The sequence below is a fragment of the Mus musculus genome, chromosome 4 (assembly GCF_000001635.26).
Source record: "Mus musculus strain C57BL/6J chromosome 4, GRCm38.p6 C57BL/6J".
Classification (NCBI taxonomy): domain Eukaryota; kingdom Metazoa; phylum Chordata; class Mammalia; order Rodentia; family Muridae; genus Mus; species Mus musculus.
The window spans coordinates 58,942,176-58,964,449 of NC_000070.6; the positions used below are offsets into that span (position 1 = coordinate 58,942,176).

Consider the following 22,274-nt stretch of genomic DNA (forward strand, 5'->3'; position numbering starts at 1 on the left):
TCTTCTGGTGTGTCTGAAGACAGCTACAGTGCACTCATCATATATATATATATATATATATATATATATATATATATATAATAAGTAAGAAAATAAATAAATAAAATCTTTTAAAAATAATAAAAACAAACAAAACAAAACAAAAAAACTTGGGTTGTATGATGGATGGATCCTGCTTTTAAACATTCAAATGAACACCCCACCCTCCATCTGAAGCAAACGCAGAAGCAAACTTCATGCTCTTTGGCAGCTGCAGTACCATTAAACAGCACCCTCGGCCCATTTCTGGACTTTATGAGCTAAGAGCCGTCACCCTAATTTCAAAAATCTAGAAACTGCTCTCAAAGGAGTTACATCAGCAGTATACTTGTAGGACAATCTTCTAGAGTAGATATAGATGCTGATGTGGTCATCTTTACTAAATGTGATCTGCCTCACTTGTGTTAACTTGCTCCTGCCCATCAATGGCTGCTGTATGTCTCCACATTCCAGTACTACTATCATCTCTGGGATACTGGGATGCCACGGCTCTATCTTCCATTATCAGTTAAACCACCTCTAGAATCACTTGGTAGACATGCCTATGGGCATGCCTATGTGGGATTATCTTGATTGCCTGCTGTGGGTGGCACCATTTCCCGGGCAGGAAATCCTAGATTGTATAAGTAGAGAAAGGGACATGAGCACCAGCATGCATCCACAGCTCATTGCTTCATGGTTGTGGATGCCACGTGACCAGCTGCCTCAGGCTCCTGACGCCTTGACTTCCCTGCCATGAGGACCGTACCTTGAGCTGCGAGCTGAAATAAATCCCTTTCCTCCTTGGTTGCCTTTGTCAGGGTATTTTATCACAGTAAAAGAGCAAGTAACTAAGATACTAGCGTTTTGAGCAGTCCTTCCTTGGGAGGGACATAATCTGCCTAGACATGGTATAAGTGATGGACAAGGGGGGAAACGAAGAAGCTATTGCAACAGTGCAGGCAAAGCTTTGTGTAGGGTGCTTGCCCTTGGACCATGGTGGCAGGTGTGGAAGCCAGAGGATGACATTTGTATAGTGTTTTTGCTGTGTTACTTATGGTTTACATTAAAGGCATCCCTAATGTTTCCTCAGTGGATTTTTTGCAACTTTGCATTCTAATGAACAGTGGTGCTGGGAGAAGCTGAGGAAGATTTAAGGTTACTGTGGATGCCGGACTGCTTAGATCTAAAAACCTAAGTGTGTTCTAGGCCTCTAAGCCTCTGGCGCAGCAATAATTTAGCAGCTGAGCCCCCCAGACGCTTTTCTGTGACCATGCGCAACAGGCCAGATAATAGCCTATGGAAAGCACTGGAGTTTCTGAAATCCAGGCCAGCGGACCCCGGGAATCGTAGTTCCTAGCCTTTGCGCAGGCGCAGTGGGTCCCGAAGTCTTGCGCGCGCAGCTGCTGCGGGACAAGGTTCTGAACGCTTATTGCGGTGCAGCTGGCTGCGGATGCTGGTGCAGGTATTGGTGCTTTCCGCCGTTCGGTTCGGGGCTGCGCGGGTTGTGGGCTCCGAGCGCACGCCTTGGGCGGATTGGGACCCAGAGCGTCCCTCGCACCAGGCGCGCTGCGCTGCAGCTGCAGCTGCGGGGGCGTGCACTTCAGCAGCACCGCGCCTTCCCGTCCTTCCATACCACCCTGTGCTCAAGTCTTGAAAACTTCGCCACCATTGGTATTTTGAGCCATATAATTCTTTGGTGTGTCTGCTCGCGTGAATGTATGTGTATGCGTTTGATCCTTTTATTAGATGTTGAACAGCGTCTCTGGCTGTATCAATCAGAAACCTGGATCGTCCTTCCTCCGCGTTCCTAATAAGCTGGAGGTCTCCAGGCTTTGCCAGCTGACACCTGTGGGGTAAATTGCCGCTGACTTTCTCCTACGCGTTGGGAACCAGTACCTGCGTCACATTTTCACAGAGCCTCTGTTGAAGCAGCTGCGCATGTCTCAGTCACTGCGGAGTCCCAGGTACCCAAAGGGGTGCCAGGTGACATGGTGGGCGCCTGATGGTTAGCAAAGAAATAAATGACATCTCGCGTGCTGGGTGTCGGGTCCTGAGGTGGATGGTTAATGCTATGTTAATTGCAATAAGAGGCTAGTATATCCTGCCAAATAGTGGTACATCTCGGGTCCTATTTCTGAGATGTAAGTGATCTCTACAGGCCTGTCCCCACAGTGCCCATTCCCATCTTTATAGATCCCAGTCATTTATGGTATGAATGAATGCAAGCAGCACAGGCTAGGCTGTGTGCAAAAGATCATTTAGAGATCAAAAGGAATTTCACTCGATGGTGGTGGCCTGTCAACAGAGAAGAGTCGGAGCTTTTGTTTTTGATATGGTTCCTGTGAGGTTCCCCCAACCGCTGGTGGGGTGGGGGTGGGGGTGGGGGTTAATGAGGGTTGAAACCACATGCTAGGCAAGTGTTCTATCACTGAGCAGTATCCAGCCCTGGTTTTATTTTGTGTTTATGAGTGTTTTGCCTGCATGTATATCTGCACTGTGCGATTGTCAGAAAAGAGAGTGTTGGATTCCCTGAAACTGGAGTTACAGATGGTTGTGGGCTGCTATATAGGTGACAGGAATAGAATTGATTATGGGTTCCTCTGCTAAAGCCGCAATGCTCTTCACCCCTGAGACCCAGGAGCCCTGTTGGGAAGAATGAGCAAAGGATTGTTAGGAGTAGGAAGGCATCATTCCAAGTGATGAGGGGGCGGGAATCTCGCTGGTGTAAAAGACAGAGAGAGTTTGTGTGTGGTATTTCTGTGTGTGGTTTTTTGTGTGTGGTTTCTGTATGGCTGCAGTGTCGATCTATGAGGTATCCAGGCAAATCTTAAGATTATTCTTTGTGCCCTCTGCTTTGAACTTGGTCTTGGTGGACCCTGTTAAGGGCTTCCAGGCAGGGAAATGACAGGATCGGCTTTTGAGAATTAGGAGAAATCCTTTGGCTACAGCTCAAGAGTGGATTGAAGACAACTAGACTTACAAGAGAAGCTCTAAGGTTCAGAGCACCTGTTGCTCTTCCAGAGGACTCAGATCCAGTTCCGATCTCAGACATGGCAGCTCACAGCCTTCTGTATCTTCAGCTCCAGGGAGCCAATGCCACCCCCTGACCTCCATGGGCACCAGGCACACTTGTGGTACACATGCACACAGGCAGGCAAAACACTCAGACGCATAAAATAAATGTTAAGGTAGAGAGAGTCTAGTGTGTTATTTACTATATGAAAAGTAAGACTAGGGAGGAGAAATTTGGTAGTAGAATATGAAATCAGGTTTCAGAGTTGAGTGACTGGTAGGAAATGTGTTTGTTGAAAGAGGACAGGACCTGTTAAATAGGTTTGTGCCCGAATCACTTGGAACCAGGGAGATCTTCCATTCATTTTGTATGTGAGTAGTATTAATTCTGAAGTAACTGTCTGCTTGCAGAATATATTTATTTGTTTTGTTTTGTTTTTCTGAGACAGGGTTTCTCTGTCTAGCCCTGGCTGTCCTGGAACTCACTCTATAGACCAGGCTGGCCTGGAACTCAGAAATTTGCCTGCCTCTGCCTCCCAAGTGCTGGGATTAAAGACGTGCGCCACCACTACCCGGCCAGAGTATATTTAATTATCTTTATTTAACTCTTCAGTTTTTATTCCATAAAGAGTCTTCTTTTAGTAGAATAGTTGGTTGGGCGGAGCTTTTCTGAACCTCTAAATATATGGGTATAGGTGGAAGGGGGGTTCGTGTGTAATAAAAAAAAAATCAATGTTTTCAGAATTAACGATCCCTTTACTCATTTAGTGTCTTCTGTTTCTTCTTGACAGTTCCTTCAAGACTGTAATTTGGATTCCTGGAGCCTTTGGTAGTTTGCCGTGCATAGATAGTACCTGTTGGCAGATCCCACTGATACTCAGATAGCCTAAAGAGGACTGGATTCCTGCTGCTGATACGATGCAAGGTTTAGTGCCCTCAGACATGACGACAGGCCCCTCAGCTTTGGCTTTGAGTGAACAGAGCAGGGTCCCCAGAGTGGATACTCTGAGGGTCCAGGAGAGTATGTTAAGAGGAAATACTGATGACCTGGAGTCTTTCAGGCAGAAGTTCAGGTGGTTTTGTTACTCGCAGGAAGAAGGACCCAGAAAAACCCTGAATCAACTCTGGGAACTCTGCAAGCAGTGGCTGAGACCAGACATTCACACCAAAGAGCAGATCTTAGAGCTGTTAGTGTTTGAGCAGTTCCTGAGGGTTCTGCCTGGAGAGATGAGGATTTGGGTGAATTCTCAGCATCCTGGGAGTAGTGTGGAGGTGGTGACCCTGGTAGAAGACTTGAACCAAACACTTGAAGAAAAGGAAGGTGAGAGTTACAGGTGGAGGGTGGGGGTGGGGTGGGGGGTGAGAGGGGCCCCCTAAGATATGAGGTAAACCTCTCAAAGGAAGCAATGCTGCTAAGATTGAAAGTAACAACTATATATTTAAAAATAAAGGACAATTTAAGGTAGCGGTTCTCAACCTGTGGGTCAAGACCTCTTAGGGGGTCATATATCAGATATCCTGCATATCAGATATTTACATTATGATTCATAACAGTAGCAAAACTACAGTTATGAAGTAGCAACGAAATAATTTTATGGTTGGGGGTCACCACAACATGAGGAGCTCTATTAAAGAGTCACAGCATTAAGAACATTGGGAGCCACTGATTTAAGGGAAACATTCTATTTTACAGATTACTTCTGATCAGTTTGTGGGGTCTCTTGTTAGGGACCCTAATTTTAGAAGTTGATCATGTTGCAGTGATACACAAATCAGAGAGGAGTCAGGCAGCCCACATTTTAGGTATGTAAGTTATCTGTGTGACCAAAAATCAAAAGGTGGCAGTAAACAGTACTTTCTCCTAGCCATCTTAGAGCTTGTGGTAGAACCCAGTCTGCCCATCGCTGCCTCTGTGTGAAGATTCCTACAATGAAGAAGCCATTGCTAACAGCCATCTGTAAGGAAGAACAAGTTTCTTAAATTAATCCTCTTGCATCTTTATATACTTCTTTCTTTATATAATTTCCCCCTAGCTATCTGGTCAATAAAAAATGCCAACAGTTCTTGTTATAAGATGGTAGAGAATGGGTTGAAAAATTATTTCCCCTTACTTGAAGAAGAATTGTCATCTGAAGATGTTCAGTATGTTTAGTCACTGTGAGTTGGAGCTCCTAGACCTCACCCTCTGCTGTTCCCCCTCAAACTCACACTGGAGTTCTCTCTCTCTCTCTTTCTCTCTCTCTCTCTCTCTCTTTTTAAAGAAAAGTTTTATTTATTTATTATATGTAAGTACACTGGAGCTGTCCTCAGACACCCTAGAAGAGGACATCAGATCTCCTTATGGATGGTTGTGAGCCACCATGTGGTTGCTGGGAATTGAACTCAGGATCTCTGGAAGAGCAGTCAGTGCTCTTAACTTCAGAGCCATCTCTCCAGCCCCTGAAGTCCTCTTGCTTCTTAGCTATTATCTGTAGAAATCAGCTAGCAATCCCAGAGGCACATTTGTTTTTTTGTTTTTTGTTTTTTTGGGGGGGGTTATCATAGTATTCAGTCAACAGCTATAAATAATATTTGAGCAAAGCTGGTTTACCTTGGTAGATCTTATAAATTAAAAATATTAGCCGGGTGTGGTGGTGCACGCCTTTAATCCCAGCACTCGGGAGGCAGAAGCAGGTGGATTTCTAAGTTCAAGGCCAGCCTGATCTACAAAGTGAGTTCCAGGACAGCCAGGGCTATACAGAGAAACCCTGTCTCGAAACCCCCCCCCCCAAAAAAAAAATTTTTTTCCTAAACTCTATTATACAGAGTGCTATATAGCTAAAGATATATCAAAGGAAGGAATTCAGTTATGTAGACTCAACAGAAAAGATCTTTTGAGAAAATAGTGGGGGAAGCCTATATATAAAGTGACCTCTGTGGCAGTCCTGCCTAAAGAGAAGGAAAACTTGCTTCTTTCCTCGGCTCCAGAGAACCATGAAACACTGTGGTATTATAAAATAAGTATTTGGGTTTTCACACACACCCCAGGCCTGCAGCCCCTGGAACCCTTGTCATGTCCCAAGTGACTAGAGCAATAAATGCCTTTCCTCCTTGGTTCCTGAAATCTGTTCCAGAACCCTCAATAGATGATAACGTGAAAGACAGTTGTCTTGTCATTTATCATAAGCCCCTGGTAGCCATGCCTGAATTTAATGAGGTCATATTTGAAATGTCCATAAATAGTCACCCATGAAGGCTGATTTCCAGTGCAGCTATAGAAGGATAGAACTCACAGCTCCCACTTCCAGAGAGGGGAGGGGCTGAAAGTAGAGAGGATCACCAATGATGTCATTGGTCGTGCCTACATGATGCAGTTGTCTTCAAGAAAGCTAGGCACACGGGGGTTCCGGGAGGGTGGTTTCCCATGGGGAGGGCATGGAAGGAGTTTCTGTCTGGATGTGTCCAGGCTGGAGGTACATTCAGAAGCAGGCTTTGTCCTCTGTAGCTTTATCTGGCTGTTTGCAGCCTTTCTACTATCCTTTATATTAAACAGGCAAATAAAGGTTTCCTCTGAGCCATTCTGGGAAACGAATCCAGCTTGAGTGGGTTGTGGTGAGTGCTGGTTTAGTGCAAAGAGTGGAGCTGATTTTTCCTTTTCCCAGATCTCAGCACTCAGGCTTCCGCAGTTTGCAAAGAGGAGGATTTGGGAGAAGATGCAATGGTGGTGGTGGTGATGGCGTCACCAGATCCTGAGCCACGTGTAAGTCTGCTTTCACTGGTTTTCATTCTTCAATGGAAACTGAGATATTAGTGAGGAGCATAAAGATACAAAATCAACCAGGGCAACTTGTGCTTCACTGTGTACTTGCTGTTTATTTGGATTCACAGACTGTAACAAAATTCTAATGCTGTGGTGTATTTGGAAGACCTTGGGTTCAACTGAAAGCATTTAAGGCCAGTGAGGTGGCGGGGTGGGCGAAGGCTCCAGCAGGTGAGTCTGATTTCGCCCCCCCCCCCACATCTATATAGTCGAAGGAGGGAGGCAACTCCAGAGGGTTGACCTCTGACCTCCACAGGCATGTTGTAACATACTTAATGCACCACCCCCACCCCCCAAATTATTTGAGGCCAGAAGCATTTACTAAATCCCAAAAGTTAGTCTTGACAGAAATGAGTCAGGTGGATATAGAATTATAGTTTCCTAATATGGTAAAGAACATCTCCACATAGGTAGACTCAGGAGATTAAAACAAGAAGAAGAAAGAAAGCAGGGCTCACAGTGAAAGGAAAATGTCAATATTTCCTGAACATATTAGTCAACCAAGTGAAGTAAGAGAAAAATGAGATGTGTTGAAGTGTGAGAAACAAAGGCATATTATTTACAGGCAATGTTATGGTGTATTTGGAAGACCTTGGGTTCAACTGAGGAGGACTAGAACTCAAACAGTAGCTGGGAAGAGCAACTGGTTCTGAAGCGGCAAGTTTCCAGTGCTCATAATTACCAGTTGGGGGTGGGGAAATCACAGTTACACGTAATACTTCTATACAAGAACAATCATGAGTTCTAGGAGTATGTCTACTTCCCAGGCCCTGGCACTTGTAAATATTATTTGCTTGAAGAAAAATTATTCGTTACAGGTGTAGTTAAGTTATGGGTTTTAAGATGAAGAACTGGTGCTACTAAAATTGGAAAGATGGCTGGGCATTGGTGACAAACATCTTTAATCCCAGCACTGGGAAGCAGAGGCAGGTGAATCCCTGAGTTTAAGGCCAGCCTGGTCTACAGAGTGAGCTCCAGGACAGCAAGGGCTACACAGAGAAACCCTGTTTTGAACAACACTAATAAAATGAAATAGAATTGAAAAGATGAGGAGTTGGTTCTGGGTTATGGGAGTAGGCCTTGAGTGTCTTCATTCAAGAAGCATAGAGAAATTGAACACAGAGTGAAGGTGGCGGTGATGCAGAGAGGGAGGCAGCTAAAGGTACTGGACCACAATCCAGGAAGGTCAAGTCTTGCGCGCGCCCAACTCAACCAGCAAGAACAACACTGCAACAGGATCCTTCTGTACACATTTATTGGGAGAGCTTGATTGCAGAGGCGAAGAGACCCTGAGCCCAGAACTGGTGCTGCTTATATAGGCCTAGGAGAGGCGTGTCTCACACCCAGATTGGTTATGCACTAAGCCTCATTTGTGTGTTCCTCATCTGATTGGCTACTCTCTCTCTCTCTCTGTACCTCACAGAGCCTCATTATCATACCTCATTTGCATGTCTCACATCTGATTGGTTATACTCTCAAAGCCTCATTATCATGCCCGGGCCAGGCAGTGTCTGCAAAAAACTTTACTGCATATGTACACATTGGTTGTTTGTCCAAACTTATGCGTGGTGGCCAGCAGTAGTCAGTGCCACTCTGCAACGGCACATGTGGCTTCCCACAGTCAAGGGATGCTGGCAGCTGCTGGGAGAGGCAAAGAGTGGATTTTCCCCCAGAAACAGGCTCAAGAGAGTACACGCCTGCCAGCTCCTTGATCTCCTATCCTAGCCTCTGGAATTGTGAGAGGATATAGTTCTCTTGTTTGAAGTCTCAGGGTCCTGGTATATTTTGGATGGTATAACATTGACAAGATGCTATTCCAAGCTCTTGAAGACACCACTGTCCTGCCTCCCTGACACAGGGGATGATTTAGATTCTGTCGTACAGAAAACAAAGTTTTAAGCCACACACGATAGCATGCACCTGTACAACCTCAGAACTCAGGAAGCTGAGTCAAGATGGCTGGTTTGAAGCCAGTGTGGGTTCCAAGCAAGTTACAAAGGAGTAAGGAATCTGGAAACGTGATTTTAATGAGTTAGTATGTTCGTGACTGTACTTATGAGCGTGAGTATATTACCAAACTGGATTCTCTTTGGCTGCGTATTTTAAAGCATTGCAGCAGCTAGGTGTGGTGGTACACACCTACAGTCCAGTATTAGAAGCACGAAAGCAGGAGATCCTGTGAGTTTGAGGCTAGCCTGGACTGAAGAGAGAAACATTCTCTCTGTAATAACAAGCATCACTACGTTACTTCACGTGACTAAAGTTCGCAACAGCTGCTAGTGTGTATAGTGTGCTAGAGAGATGGTGTAGTGGCTAAGAACGCTTGCTGGCTGTTCTTGCAAGGGACCTCAATTCAGTTCCCATCAACCACGTGACAGGTCACAACTGTCCTCCACTCTAATTCCAGGGGATCCAATGCCCTCTCCTACCCTCTAGAATCACAAGTCACACATGCAGAATACATACATATATGGAGCAGAACATTTATGTACATAAAAATAATAAATCATTTTAAAAATAAAAAATTTTCCAGGCCTGGTTGGCCATGGTCCTATAATCCCAGCTACTGGGAGGCTGAGGCAGGAGGAACTCAAGTTCAGAACCTGCTTAAGCAACTTAGTAAGAACTACCTAACGGCAAAAAGTAAGAAGGCTGAGGTAGAGAGAACACTTAGTAGCATTTACCAGTCCCTGAGTTTGGTTTCCAACTAACACACACACACACACACACACACACACACAGAGCTCCTAACTGCTTCTCTGAATCCTTAAGGTCTATTGGAACCAGTACCACTCACAGATGCTATGCTTCTTCTTCTAGGAATCTGTAACATTTGAGGATGTGTCTGTGGATTTCTCCAGAGGAGAGTGGAAGCTACTGGAACCATCTCAAAGAGAGCTATATAAGGAAGTGCTGCTGGAAAACTTAGGGACCCTAGAGTTTTTGGGTAAAGACATCTCTTCATGATCTAGCACCTAGGAAGGTAGCCTCTTTATCCTCTGTTGTCTTATCTGAAAGATAACTGCCATGTGACTATTTTAACTGTATCTTCTGGGCATCTGGGACCTGACATGACTGTTCCTAAAAATGGACCCTAAAATGTACTTTCTGTGTGATACTTCCTCCTCAGGAAGTTTTTGCTTCACTTCAGGGGATATTTGGGGCATCACTTCCTTGTCCCCAGTGTTATGTCTTCCTGTTTTTCTTCCTCCTCTATGTTTGATAGCATCTTTATCTTTCTTAGAGAAACAGGCTAAATATGAATGTTAGGTCACCTTTTTTTTCTATATGTAAACAACCATTTTCTATCTCTTCTCTGAGCAGGCTCTCCGGTTTCCAAACTTGACTTGATTTCCCATCTGAAGTGGGTTAAATTGCCAAGGGTACTGGAAAAAGAAATCTTAAAAGACCCCAGACCAGGAGAGTTGGTAAAAGGTAAGAAGGAAATGAAAACTGACTGGCTGGGTGAGCCTAATGCTAGACCATACGGTTGATGGATTAGGAAAGAGCCTCGCCTTCCTAGGGTGTTCATGTTAATGGGGGCACCACTGGTTTGGGTCCTCCAAAAAGTGGATGCCAAGACGTGTATCTCCAAGATAGGGATTTGTTGGGGAGAAATTTCAAGTGAAGACAAATGTAGTTGGGATTGCTGCTGCAAGAGCGTAGTGTGGGTGTAACCCCTCAGTGAGGGAGAAGGAAAGGAGGCTGAGGAGGAAGGATCTTAAGCTGAAGATAGTTTGTAAAATTCAGGTAAGGCTTCATAGGCCTGGGGCAACAAGTCACCTGAGAGGCCTCCACATCTCACAGAAATGGTCCTGGATCTGAGTACTTCACCGGCGACAATGGGAGGGTGTGGGACAGTGGCCGGATGTGGACACTGCCCCAGGGGCAACAGGCAGTCTCCCCACGGATCTGAAAAGCACATATTATCGACATTTAATAGGCCAAATAAACAAGTATATCAGTAAGGTAATGACCACCGTTAAGCACGGCACGTGAATGGAGCTATGGACGCATGCGGGAGTATAGAGGAGACCCACAGTCGCTTGTCTTAGGATTATGTTTTTACATTGATGACATTTAGTAGAGACTGTGCTTGACCAGCAGTGTGGGATCTGAGAAGCCTTGCAGGGCTGGGCACTGGCATCACTCAATGCGCCCATATGCATGGAACCTCAGACTCAGAAGCTCCAGGGTGTGCTGGGTATTCCGAATGCCTTTTCGTCTAGGGTGTTTTCAACTTACAATGGGTTGACCAAGATAGAACTCCTTTGTAAATCAAGGAGTATCTGTATAAAGGAACAATAATTTAATTAGTACTCGGACTTAATCTCAAAAGGTAGGTGGGAATTCCGCCAGTAAATGCGTATAATAATTACATTTGTGTGTGTGAGTAAAATGTATGTCTAAATGTTTAAGTTAAATACTTATGGATGTTTAACATCTGGAAAACATCTATGTTCATTTTTGGTATGCTAACCTTCCAGAGATTATGTTGTCTTTCATTATGTTTCTCTGTATCTTCCTAAAATTTAAAAATAACTATTTAATATACATTTTAATAAATGAAAATGCAATTACATATATTAGTAACCTTTAAAAAACTTGAAGCTGGCCTTTTCTGATCTACTTTCTAAAGCATTTATATTAGTCAACCTCTCAGCTGTTTCTATTATAATTACATAAATAAAAAACAATTGTTTTATTATGCTTAAGCAACGGTTTAGAGATTTATCCCCAGAGAGGGTTTTGCATTGTTTTGCAGTACTATACATCTTAAATATGTTATTTATATTAAGGGAAAAGCAGACTTAGTAGTGATAATTATTTAACATATACCAGTTAGTAATGAGCTAGCAGTACATAATTTAGAAATAACAAGCAAGCAATTTGAACAGAGAACTGATAAAATTGAAAACATGAATGGCTGGTGAACATGAAAAGTGGCTCATAAACATACATTTAAAGTAGCAGTACTGTTATGAATTGAATCTGTAGCTACTTAAGGATCATTGATCCGTGGTAAGTAGTGAGGCATTTTTATCCATTAGGTATTATGTAAAGTTACACACACACACACACACACACACACACACAGTACAGAACCTGGCTCCAGTGTCTCATGCATGCTAAACATACATTCTTCCACTAAGCTATACCCCTAACTATAGTGATATAATTTGATAAACATTCAATAAGGAAATCAGTAAATTAGGAAGGATGGATTATTATGTAACTGATTAAAAATACCATTTTCAAAAATTATCAATGAGCCTGGAAATCTAAAAGAAAAATAACAGAACTTGGGGCTGGCTCCATGGTTAAGAACACTGGCTGTTCTTCTAAAAAAAAAAAAAAAAAAAAAACCTGGGTTCAATTTCCAGCACCCACATGTCAGCTCATAACTGCCTGTAACTCCAGTGTCAGAGAATTTGATACCTTCACACAGACATATATGCAGGCAAAACACCAATGCACACAAAATAAAAATAAATAAATAAAATTTTAAATAAGAAAAATAACAATACATCTTAATTTTTCTATTCTACAGGAAACAATTCACATAACTTGTGAATAATAGGATTTTGAGGTTTGGGGGGCTTTGGAGTGGTTGGTTGGTTGGTTTTGTTTGTTTGTTTTTTATTTTTCTTTATTTTTTATTAGATATTTTCTTTATATACATTTAAAATGCTATCCCGAAAGTTCCTCATACCCTCCCTCCGCCCTACTCCCCTACCCACCCACTCCACGCCACCATGCCTGGCTTGTTTTTTATTTTTCAAGACAGGATTTCTCTGTGTAACCCTGGCTGTCCTGGAACTTGCTCTATAGATCAGGCTAGCCTTGAACTCACAGAGATCTACCTGCCTCTGTCTTTCAGGCACCAGGGTTAAAGTCATGTGTGCTGCCATAATTATCTGTTAAAACAATAAGAAAAAAAATAAGGAAGATGATGTACACTCTTATGATTAAAGACCAGGGTTGGAGCTGGGGAAATGTCTTAGTGCAATGCTTAGTGCTCTACAAGCATGAAGGCCCAGATTAGAATCTCCAGGACCCATAGAAAAACCAAGCATGAACTTCTGTGCCTGTAATCCCAGCCTTGCAGCAGACACGGGTACACTGAGCAATTGTTGGCCAGCTAGGCTAGCTGAAACATCCAGCCCCTGACTCAGCCAAAGACTGTATTTTTTTAAAAAGTGGAGAGTGACAAAAGATACCCAGCATCCTCCTCTGACCTCTGCATGCATGAACAATAGGCATGTGCATTCCCACATTCAGGCACAGGTACACTCAAACACACACACACACACACACACACACACACACACACACACACACACACTACAAGGGAGAAACCAGAGTGAATAATACAGTTAGTAAATGAACTCAGAGTTCTAAGACAAACACAAGGAATATATGGTTTTGGAGAAAGTTCCATTTTGATTATGGGACTTTGAGCCTTTGATCCTGTCAGATTTATTAAAATGTGCTGGGGCACTGTATGCTAGGTCATAGGTTTTCAGACCCAAAGAGTAGGATTAAGAAGGTTGTGATCTGGGTGGAACAATAAATGGATACCTGGTTATAATGGGTTCAGGATTGGCAGAGCCAGACAGTGGTAGTGGTGGAAGGCTTATTTATAGGTGGTACTGCATGTTGGTGAAGTGATTGGGATTTTATATAAAAATCCATGCATTTGTCTGTTTTGAGGAATGGCTATATAATATAGGGATCAAAAGGATAGACTGTGGCGTCAAATTAAAATATGGCTTTAGGGTCCAAAGAGATGACCCAGAAGTTAAGATGGCTGGCTGTTCTTCCAGAGGACCTGGATTCCCAGCACCCACGTGGCAGCTCTCCCAACCATCTATAACTCGTTTTCTGGTCCCCCTGGACACTACACACAAGTAGTACACAGACATACATCTAGGTAAAACACTCATACAAAATTAAAATCAAAGAATATTAAATCTGGCTTTTACCACTTCCAATACATGTGACTTTGGACAAGTTTCTGATTCTCTGTATGTCCAGCTGTGTCGTCCATAAAACAAATGACAAGATGTACTTCATTGGTTGTTGTGAGGATTAAGAAAAACAGTGCAAATACAGTGCTCATTTGGGACCAGCCATTTGGTAAGCATACAAAGGCCTGAGTATAGAGAGATTAAGCAGGTTTGAACCTGGTGTAGAAATTGGAAAGAAGAGTGAAGACTGGCCCCTTTCCTCACATAAAGCACAAGGTTTTCATTGTCCACTGTTTTTCCGAGCCTCTGTGTTGATCTTGCTTTTCTATATCACTTTTTCTCTTGTCTGTTTTCTGCAGCTGTAACTGATAACTATCTAAACCATAGTTCTTAAATCATTACTGTGTTCCTGTGTCTGTCCCAACTACAGCGGTTTCCTTTGTTGCAAATGGGAAATACTTGCTCTGTTATCTCTTTTAGAGAGTGAGTCTAGACGTGAATTGGATGCTTTTATGGAAGGCTTGACTTTAGAGAAAACAGTGGAGTACTGCTTCAGGGATGGTGGTTATGGCTTGAAGACAGAATTCCAGAGGCGACATGGCAAACCCAAGAAAGATCATGGCAAGCGGAGTAGCCATGAGAATAGAGAATCTGAGACAGAAGGGACCTCCTCTGGGAAGAGAGTCAAGCAGACTTCTGACACACTCAAACATCGGAAAGCCTCCTTATCTAAGATGTCTCAGAGGTCCAAGGAAGGCAAGAAGCCCTTCAGCTTTCATTCAGCTCTCGTAAACCGCAGAGAGCTCAGGAGGGAAAAGTCGAGGAAATGCGGTGAACCCGAGAAGGACCCACGTCGCCATCTATCTCCTGCTGAACGCAAGAGACATCCCAAAATTGGTTCCTTGAGTAAGACCGAGACGTGTAGTAAGTGTGGGGTAGCCTTTACTCAAATCTTAGAGAATTGCATTGAGAGCTCTCAGTGTGAAAAATGCCGGAAGAATTTGTTTCAAGATGAGGCCCCAAATCAAGACAAGGAGCCTGATCCTGAAGAAGCCAGTAAGTGCGGGAAGTGTGGCAAGGCCTTTGAGCCTGGTACGAAGCGCTCCGTGTGTCTCGAGTGTAGAAAGGCCCCCAAAGCTAGCGCCTCACCCAAGCCACACAACAAAGCTGACCGGAAAGAAAAGCGTTACAAGTGCGACGAATGTGGGAAGCGTTTCGCCGAGTTATACTTTCTCACTCACCATCAAAGAACCCACACTGGAGAGAAGCCCTACGTGTGTAAACACTGTGGGAGACCTTTCAGCGACTACTCGTCATTTTATCAACACCAGAGGATTCACACTGGAGAGAAACCATATACATGTAAGGAGTGTGGGAAATCCTTCACTCACAGCTCCTCTCTTTCAAAACATCAGAGGATACACACCGGAGAGAAGCCCTATAAGTGTAACGAGTGCGGAAAAGCCTTTAGACAAAATTCTTGCCTTACTCGACATCAGAAGATCCACACTGGAGAAAAACCATTTTTGTGTAAGGACTGTGGACTGTCTTTCCGCCTCTTTAGTAGTATCATGTATCATCAAAGACTCCATGCGGGAGAGAAGCCCTACAAATGTACACACTGTGAGAAAGGTTTCCCCTCTCATTCCCGCCTCAGTCGGCATTTGAGGTGCCACACTGGTGCGAAACCATACAAATGCAAAGAATGTGGGAAAACTTTCAGACAGAGTTCGTCGCTTAATTTACACATCCGAACTCATACAGGAGAGAAACCCTACAAATGTGATTACTGTGGAGCGGCCTTTACCCGGAGCACAATCCTCATTGAACATGTCAAAACTCACACTAACGTACAATACGAATGTAAGAAGTGTGGTAAGACATTTAAAAGCCGTACGACCAGTCTTAAACATCACTGTACACAGTAATCCTGGGGATGGAGGATGGGGGAGGGGTGGTTAATTCAGATCGTGTGCTTATTTAAAAGCTCGAATGATAAACTACCCACTGCATTGATTAGAAGCTTCAGCCTCAATGGGTTCCCAACCAGGAATAGACTTCTTCCCCTTTGGTCCTCTTCTTGAGGGTGGTCAGTTTTGATTAAACCTGGTAAAGTCATGTTGACGTGAAGAAAGCTGTGATGTGAAACGATTCTGAGAAGCCAAACTTAAGTTTCCTTCAAGGAATTCTCCTTTTGGTCTCCCTTTCACTGCCATACTGGAAAAGACCATACCTGGACTCTCATAACCTGGGTTCTAACCCAGTTTGCCAGCCAACCACTGTGTCACCTTAAACAAGTCATTTGGACCCTCTGAATATTATTTTCTTTACCAGTAGAGTTGAAGAGATGAAGACTTCTAAGTTTCCTTTTTATTTGATACTATGATACTGCAGAAATAGTTTGAGCATTTTTAACTCATTGGAATTGTTGCACCCAGTAGATAAGTCCCTTCTTACAGGTTAGTGAACTTCTAGATTAGTGAGAACGTGGGATGTTTGGTGTGGGATCCTAGAATGTGATGAACAGAACATACCAAGGAAGTTCCATGAAGTATGCTTTCAGAGAATGTTCTAATTTTTGCACAAGTCACCTCAACCTCTTTTGAGTTTTGCCTCAGTGGGTTGAAAATCCAGAGAGCTTGTACCTGAGCTAGCTCAGTCCTAATGGTAATGGACCTAGGAGAGAAACCAAAACTAGCTGTTTAGGGTGGATTACTTCCCTGCAGTGAGCCCAGCCTCCTGCACCTCTGTAAAAATTCTGTATGACAAAAGTCACAGGATGTCAGGTTGAATCAGATTGGGGCCTTAGACTGTTTTTTAGTTGTGGAGTGGAATATGTATACACATACAAAGCTTTCACTACTTAGAAATACGGAATCTCATGTGTTGAAGAAAGTAGAGTTTGTCTTTTCAAATGTACAAGAGCTGACGACATTAGTCTATTATTTCCACAAGTGCTCAGCTGGTCCTGGGTCGTGGTTGCCACTTTAGATGCCATGTTTCTCTTATAGCTGGCTTTCTTATGGCAGGCATGTGATTTTTTTTTTCTTTTTGTTATCATGCCCTTTGGATGATACATACACTAAAATCTCAAGGGACGCCATTGATAAGAAGTGAAAGTCAGGAAAAGAACACTTAAATAAGTTGTAGTTGATAGATTCTTTTGTGAAGTGAGTCTTCAGTGGAATGGACTATACGGGTATTGATGGATATTCCTAAAATTTGTCGCAGATGGAATCTTAATTTCTAACTGGAAAAGGAATTAAAGACTGTGAATGAGCTATTTTGGGTCTCACATCATTAGATTCCAGAAGGGCCTGATTATTGTAAATAAGTTCCTAAAGTTGAAATTGGAGGCAATTGCTCATAAAGGGAGCTAAAGCAGGACTCTGGCCTTATGGGCATGATGGGTCTATAGTGTTGATCTGACGTTCAGGAATATCAGGAATATTTGCTAATGTAATGTGCTTAGGTCTGAAATGCTACTTCTGGATATAAGGTGGGTCCTTCTGGGTGGTTCTTACTAAAGCCCTAAAGAATCAGACATTGCTTCATGATAAACTGATCAGTAAACAGACCAAGTAAACACATTCCTGACACCAAAGGAACATGGCTTATGTGAACCTTTCACATGGGCTTAAGGATTTTCTGAAACAGTATATTTTATTGAAGTAGTTAATGAAGTACATAAAACCACTCTTGAGAGTTGTTCCAGAATGTTCTAGGGGATTTTACAAGAGGATGGTTTTATCCCAATCTCAGTTGGGGATTAGAATCAAAACCTCATTTAAATTTTATTAAAATATAGAATACATGTGCTTAAAACCAAGGTTTGCTATTTGTATGAGTTTTCATCAGTTTTACTGAAGTACACATTCATTACCATAATCCGTTTTTCAGAACATCACCCTAATAAGAGTAGCCATTGGATACACCCATTTATACATAATTCTTGGTCTCATCTCTGACCCCAGGTAACCACTAACCTTGTATTAACAGAATAGCCTTTTCTAGTCATTTTATATTGGCCTTTATTTCCTTATTACCATCGTGGTTTTAGGTTTATGCACGTTCTAGCCTATGTGATTTCTTACTATTAAGATGTTATATGTCAGTATTGATTATCGTTAAATAATATTCTATTATATGATACTTCGCCCATGTACCTATGAGAGGACATTCTCTTCTTTCTCCTTAGGTGGTTGGCTGTTAGGAACAACACTGTGAATGTAATGTGTAAGTCTGTGTAGACAATAATTTTAATTGTTTTGCTCAGTAGACATCTATGGGTAAAGTTTCTGGGTCATGTAAATTTTTGTTTAGCTATGTAGGAAACCGCCACATTGCTGTCCAGTGTGACTACATCCTTTTAAATTCTGGCAGCAGCATGTGAAGGCTCCATTTTCTTTACACCTGGGCCAATCTTTAAAAAAATGTTAGTCACTCTGATGAGGGGCATTTTTATTTGCTTTTAATTTGCATCTCCCTGATGACTGACGTCATCATCTGCCTTTCATATATCTCCTTGGAGTTTTTTCAGATTCCTTATCCAATTAAAAGTCAGGCTAGTTGAGTTATAATAAGTTCTTTATGTCCATACAACCCCTCATCCAATATGAGCTTTCTATCACTGTGTACTAGAGGGAAACTTTAACCCCTACTGCAAAATATTTATCAATAGCTAATAAATTGCACAAAAGCTATTCAGTCTGTCCCAGCACCCATGTACTTAAGTCAATTTTGAGATTGTCAGTGCATCTAAGGATTTTTAATTTATGGTTTGTGACTCCTCATAGAATTTCTTCTTAAAGCTTCATTTAGCATTTTTGTCTGTTTATAATGATAAGGATTTTAATCATCTATAGTTTTAGACGAAGTCCTCACTCTTTAGAATGTTTCACAGTGAGTTTCCATATAGAGATTTCTTTCCCATCATGGAACAACCAAGCATCTGCCAGTGAGTTAACTTTTATTCTTTTTACTTTAGACATAAAATATGTGTGCTATAAAATGAGCCATCTCTGTTGCTTTTAGGTTGTTCCGTTCTGTGGTGTCCATGTGTGAACTTATCGCTCATTTCCGTCCTCCCACACTCACCTCATTGGAGATTGGCTCTCCGTCCTCATCTCTCCCAGCCATCACAGTTCCATTTCCTTCCCTCACCTGGCTCTTGTCCATTCATTCGTCACACATATAGAAGACAATACTTGGCTTATCTCACTTGGGTAGACCATTGGAGGCGTTCAAGGACATCTTCAGGTGGACTTCCTAGTGCAGAGTACATGTCCCCTGTGTCACTGGTCCCACAAACTAATCACCTGCCCATTCACACTGAAGAACCTGAGACTATGTACCTGCCTCCTCTTAGGAGTCTGCTTTAGCAAACTGAGTAAGAATGCTTTCAGCATGAATCACACACTGTAACCAAGTAATGAGAAAGAAAAAAAAAGCCCTATTATCTCTTACTTTAAAAGGACGACCCATCTGGTCTTTAAACTCAGCTACAATTCTATCTTCTTGAAAGAAATGAATCTTTCTGCTTAGCTGGAATTCCTTAACAGACGAAAAGCTTTTCTAATAATTCAGATGTCTGAGACTTGAGGCAATGAATTGGCTTCTCTTTGTAAATGTAGGCGTTCTTTGAGACATCATCAGAGTTTTCCCTGGGCAACGTCTTACACAGATCATCTAAAACTAAAAATGTACTTGAAATTTTTCAAATTTTGAGTCAACTGATTTTCGATGATAGAAATAAGTGTATATATTCTGTGAGAAATATGTAATTTGCTCGTGTTGACCCTGAGCAGAATTGCTCGGTGGTGTGGTGTTTCCTGTTTCCGTGGGTATCTTTCCGACAATCGTTTCTCCAGTGATTTGAGTAGAGTGCAATACTTGGCTTTACTTTCATCTGATCTGTGGTTCTCTTTGCGCGTGTGCGCATGTGCAAGGGGCAAGCTGCCGTATAACTGGCACACTTAGAATCCGAAACCTGCTAAAAAAAAAGTCGCTTAAGGTATTTTGGTTAGAAATTTAGATTTCATTTTGCTGGTTTTTTGTGGAATTTTCTTTTGACTAAGTTGCTGAAGAACGACGTAGATCTGAAACACCGTCTTCAGTGTTGCCTACTGTGTTATCTTCAATACTTGAACTCTGTGTCTGCTGCTACTGCCGCCGCTGCTGCTGCTGCTGCTACTGTAAATTGCAACTGGCATTCATCAGTGAATGTGCATTGGACCCTCTTCCAGTCCCTTCTTTCCCTACGGGGACACCTACAGTATGAGCTTCTGTGTCTGCACTGAATCCTGCCTTAGAGATATGCCTTTGACGAAACTTTAAATATTTTTCATGTATTTTTACCTATAGAATACTCATGACTCCAGTAAGAAGCACTTTGATTTATGGTTATGAACTGTACAGGTAACACCTCACTGTGCTATTTGCCTAGCGTGTTGATATAATCCTTTATGATATCCCATCTGTGCAGAGACAAATGTCATTTGTCGGTTTGTCAATGCTGACTAGATTGGTGACGTATTTGTGTATCACTGAAGAGCGCACCTCTTCTGCAGTGTTAAGAGCACCCTGTATGGTGCGGTAGTTAAAGTGAATCACAGCTAAACAATAAAGTTGTATTTAATGAAGAATACCTCTTGCTTTGGGTTTCCACCTCTTGCTTTGTTTTGTTTTTTTTTTTAATTTTTATTAGGTATTTTCCTCGTTTACATTTTCAATGCTATCCCAAAAGTCCCCCATACCCTCCCCCCCCAATCCCCTACCCACCCACTCCCCCTTTTTGGCCCTGGCATTCCCCTGTACTGGGGCATATAAAGTTTGCAAGTCCAATGGGCCTCTCTTTCCAGTGATGGCCGCCTAGGCCATCTTTTGATATATATGCAACTAGAGACAAGAGCTCCGGGGTACTGGTTAGTTCATATTGTTGTTCCACCTACAGGGTTGCAGTTCCCTTTAGTTCCTTGGGTACTTTCTCTAGCTCCTCCATTGGGGGCCCTGTGATCCATCCAATAGCTGACTGTGAGCATCCACTTCTGTGTTTGCTAGGCCCCATGGATTTTTGGTTTTTGTTTTTAACTTTTTTAGATTTTGTTTCTTTGTTTGTATGTGTGCGTGTGTGAACACACCTGTCATGTCATGTGTGTGGAAGCCAGAAGACAGTTGTGAGAGTTGATTCTCTTCCTCCACATGTGCCTTCCAGGGATCAAATGTAGGTTGTCAGCCTTGGTGGCAGACCTTTTACTTGCTAAGACATTAGCCATAGCTATTTTTTTTAAAGACGTGCCATTCATATCTTCAGTTCTCAATAGCCTCCATGGGTTACCAGATTAGACAGGAGGGTTGGGGAAAGAAATGTTAGCCAGAGAAGGCAGTGAGCTGCAGCAGCTTGGTTCAGTAAAGGACGGCTTTCCAGACTGATCTCCAGTACCTTGCTGCTCTGCAACATCTTGCAGCTATTCCATCTACATCACGTGACCTTCAAGTTCCAAGAGGCAAGCAAAGGAGAGATGCAGTGTCCAAAGCCTTTAAACTGTGACCTAGTGCTCTGTCCTGCACACACTAATCCTAGAAACTGGTCTGGGAAGGTGAGGGAATGACAGAGTAGATGTGGACAGAAGAGCTAGGATCAGGTGGCCATGCTCACTCCACTGGCGCACCACCAACTACCACAACACCCCAGAACCTCTGCGTGTTTGTTATGTACAGCCCAGGGAGTGGAGAGGAGCTAGACTCTGCAGGTCTCTCCAGTCCACCAGGCTCAGGTTGCTCTCACCCAGGAGGAGGAAGCAGTAGTTGCCAGTGTTTGCAATACACTGCTCAATAGTTCATAAGCACTCGTACTTCCATGGACTGTCAACATTCACACTTGGACTAAAGAAAGACTTTGCCATACCTCTGAACCTCACCAGGAAAGCTTTGGCACTCTTGTGGGTCTGGGGCACTAGGGTTCCTTGGCGTGGCCGTGTCACATTCAAGACTTCATCTGCACCTCTACATTCAATCAGCTCTCACCTCCCCACAGCCCAGAAACAGCTTAGAGCCATTCGTCATATGTAGGTGACAAAGTGCTCCAGGGCACTTCAGGGTGTTCCCAGGATAGTGTCCTAGGGTCCTTTTAACATTTGGAGGAACTTTTAAAGTAAAAGTCTATTTTTGTTTCAATTTTTCATGCAATCTTTTAAATCTTTCATGCATTTTAATTAAAACAGAATGCTATCACTTTTCCCCTGCCTTGGGGAGCAGCCAGCCCCTCCCAGTTGTCTTCCTTGATCTTTCTCTACCTTATGCCTTGAGACAGGGCTGTCACCGAATATAGAGCTCAGTGACATTGCTAGTCTGTCTAACCAGCTTGCTCTGGGGAGTCCGTGCCTCCCCCTCGTCCATGCTGGGATCGCACCAGGGCCAACATCTGCACCTGGCTTTTCAGTAGGTCCTGAGGATCCAAACTCAAGTCCTCA

At 43.0% G+C, this 22,274-nt stretch overlaps 1 protein-coding gene across 3 annotated transcripts; it reads left to right on the forward strand.

Moving 5' to 3' along the window:
• Nucleotides 1-1,392: 1,392 nt before the first annotated feature.
• Nucleotides 1,393-20,449, forward strand: Zkscan16 (zinc finger with KRAB and SCAN domains 16). 3 transcript variants are annotated; one of them, NM_001355408.1, is made up of 7 exons: nucleotides 1,453-1,483; nucleotides 1,768-1,985; nucleotides 3,825-4,354; nucleotides 6,675-6,772; nucleotides 9,653-9,779; nucleotides 10,157-10,267; nucleotides 14,284-20,445. In NM_001355408.1, exons 3-7 carry the CDS (start codon nucleotides 3,952-3,954, stop codon nucleotides 15,729-15,731), a joined length of 2,187 nt encoding a protein of 728 aa, NP_001342337.1. In that variant the 5' UTR covers nucleotides 1,453-1,483; nucleotides 1,768-1,985; nucleotides 3,825-3,951; the 3' UTR covers nucleotides 15,732-20,445. The 3 variants fall into 3 exon arrangements, with proteins under 3 accessions (XP_006537571.1, NP_001342337.1, NP_001092793.1); XM_006537508.2 differs by lacking the exon at nucleotides 1,768-1,985 and having other exon boundaries at nucleotides 1,393-1,692; nucleotides 14,284-20,449; NM_001099323.3 differs by lacking the exon at nucleotides 1,768-1,985.
• Nucleotides 20,450-22,274: the final 1,825 nt, after the last annotated feature.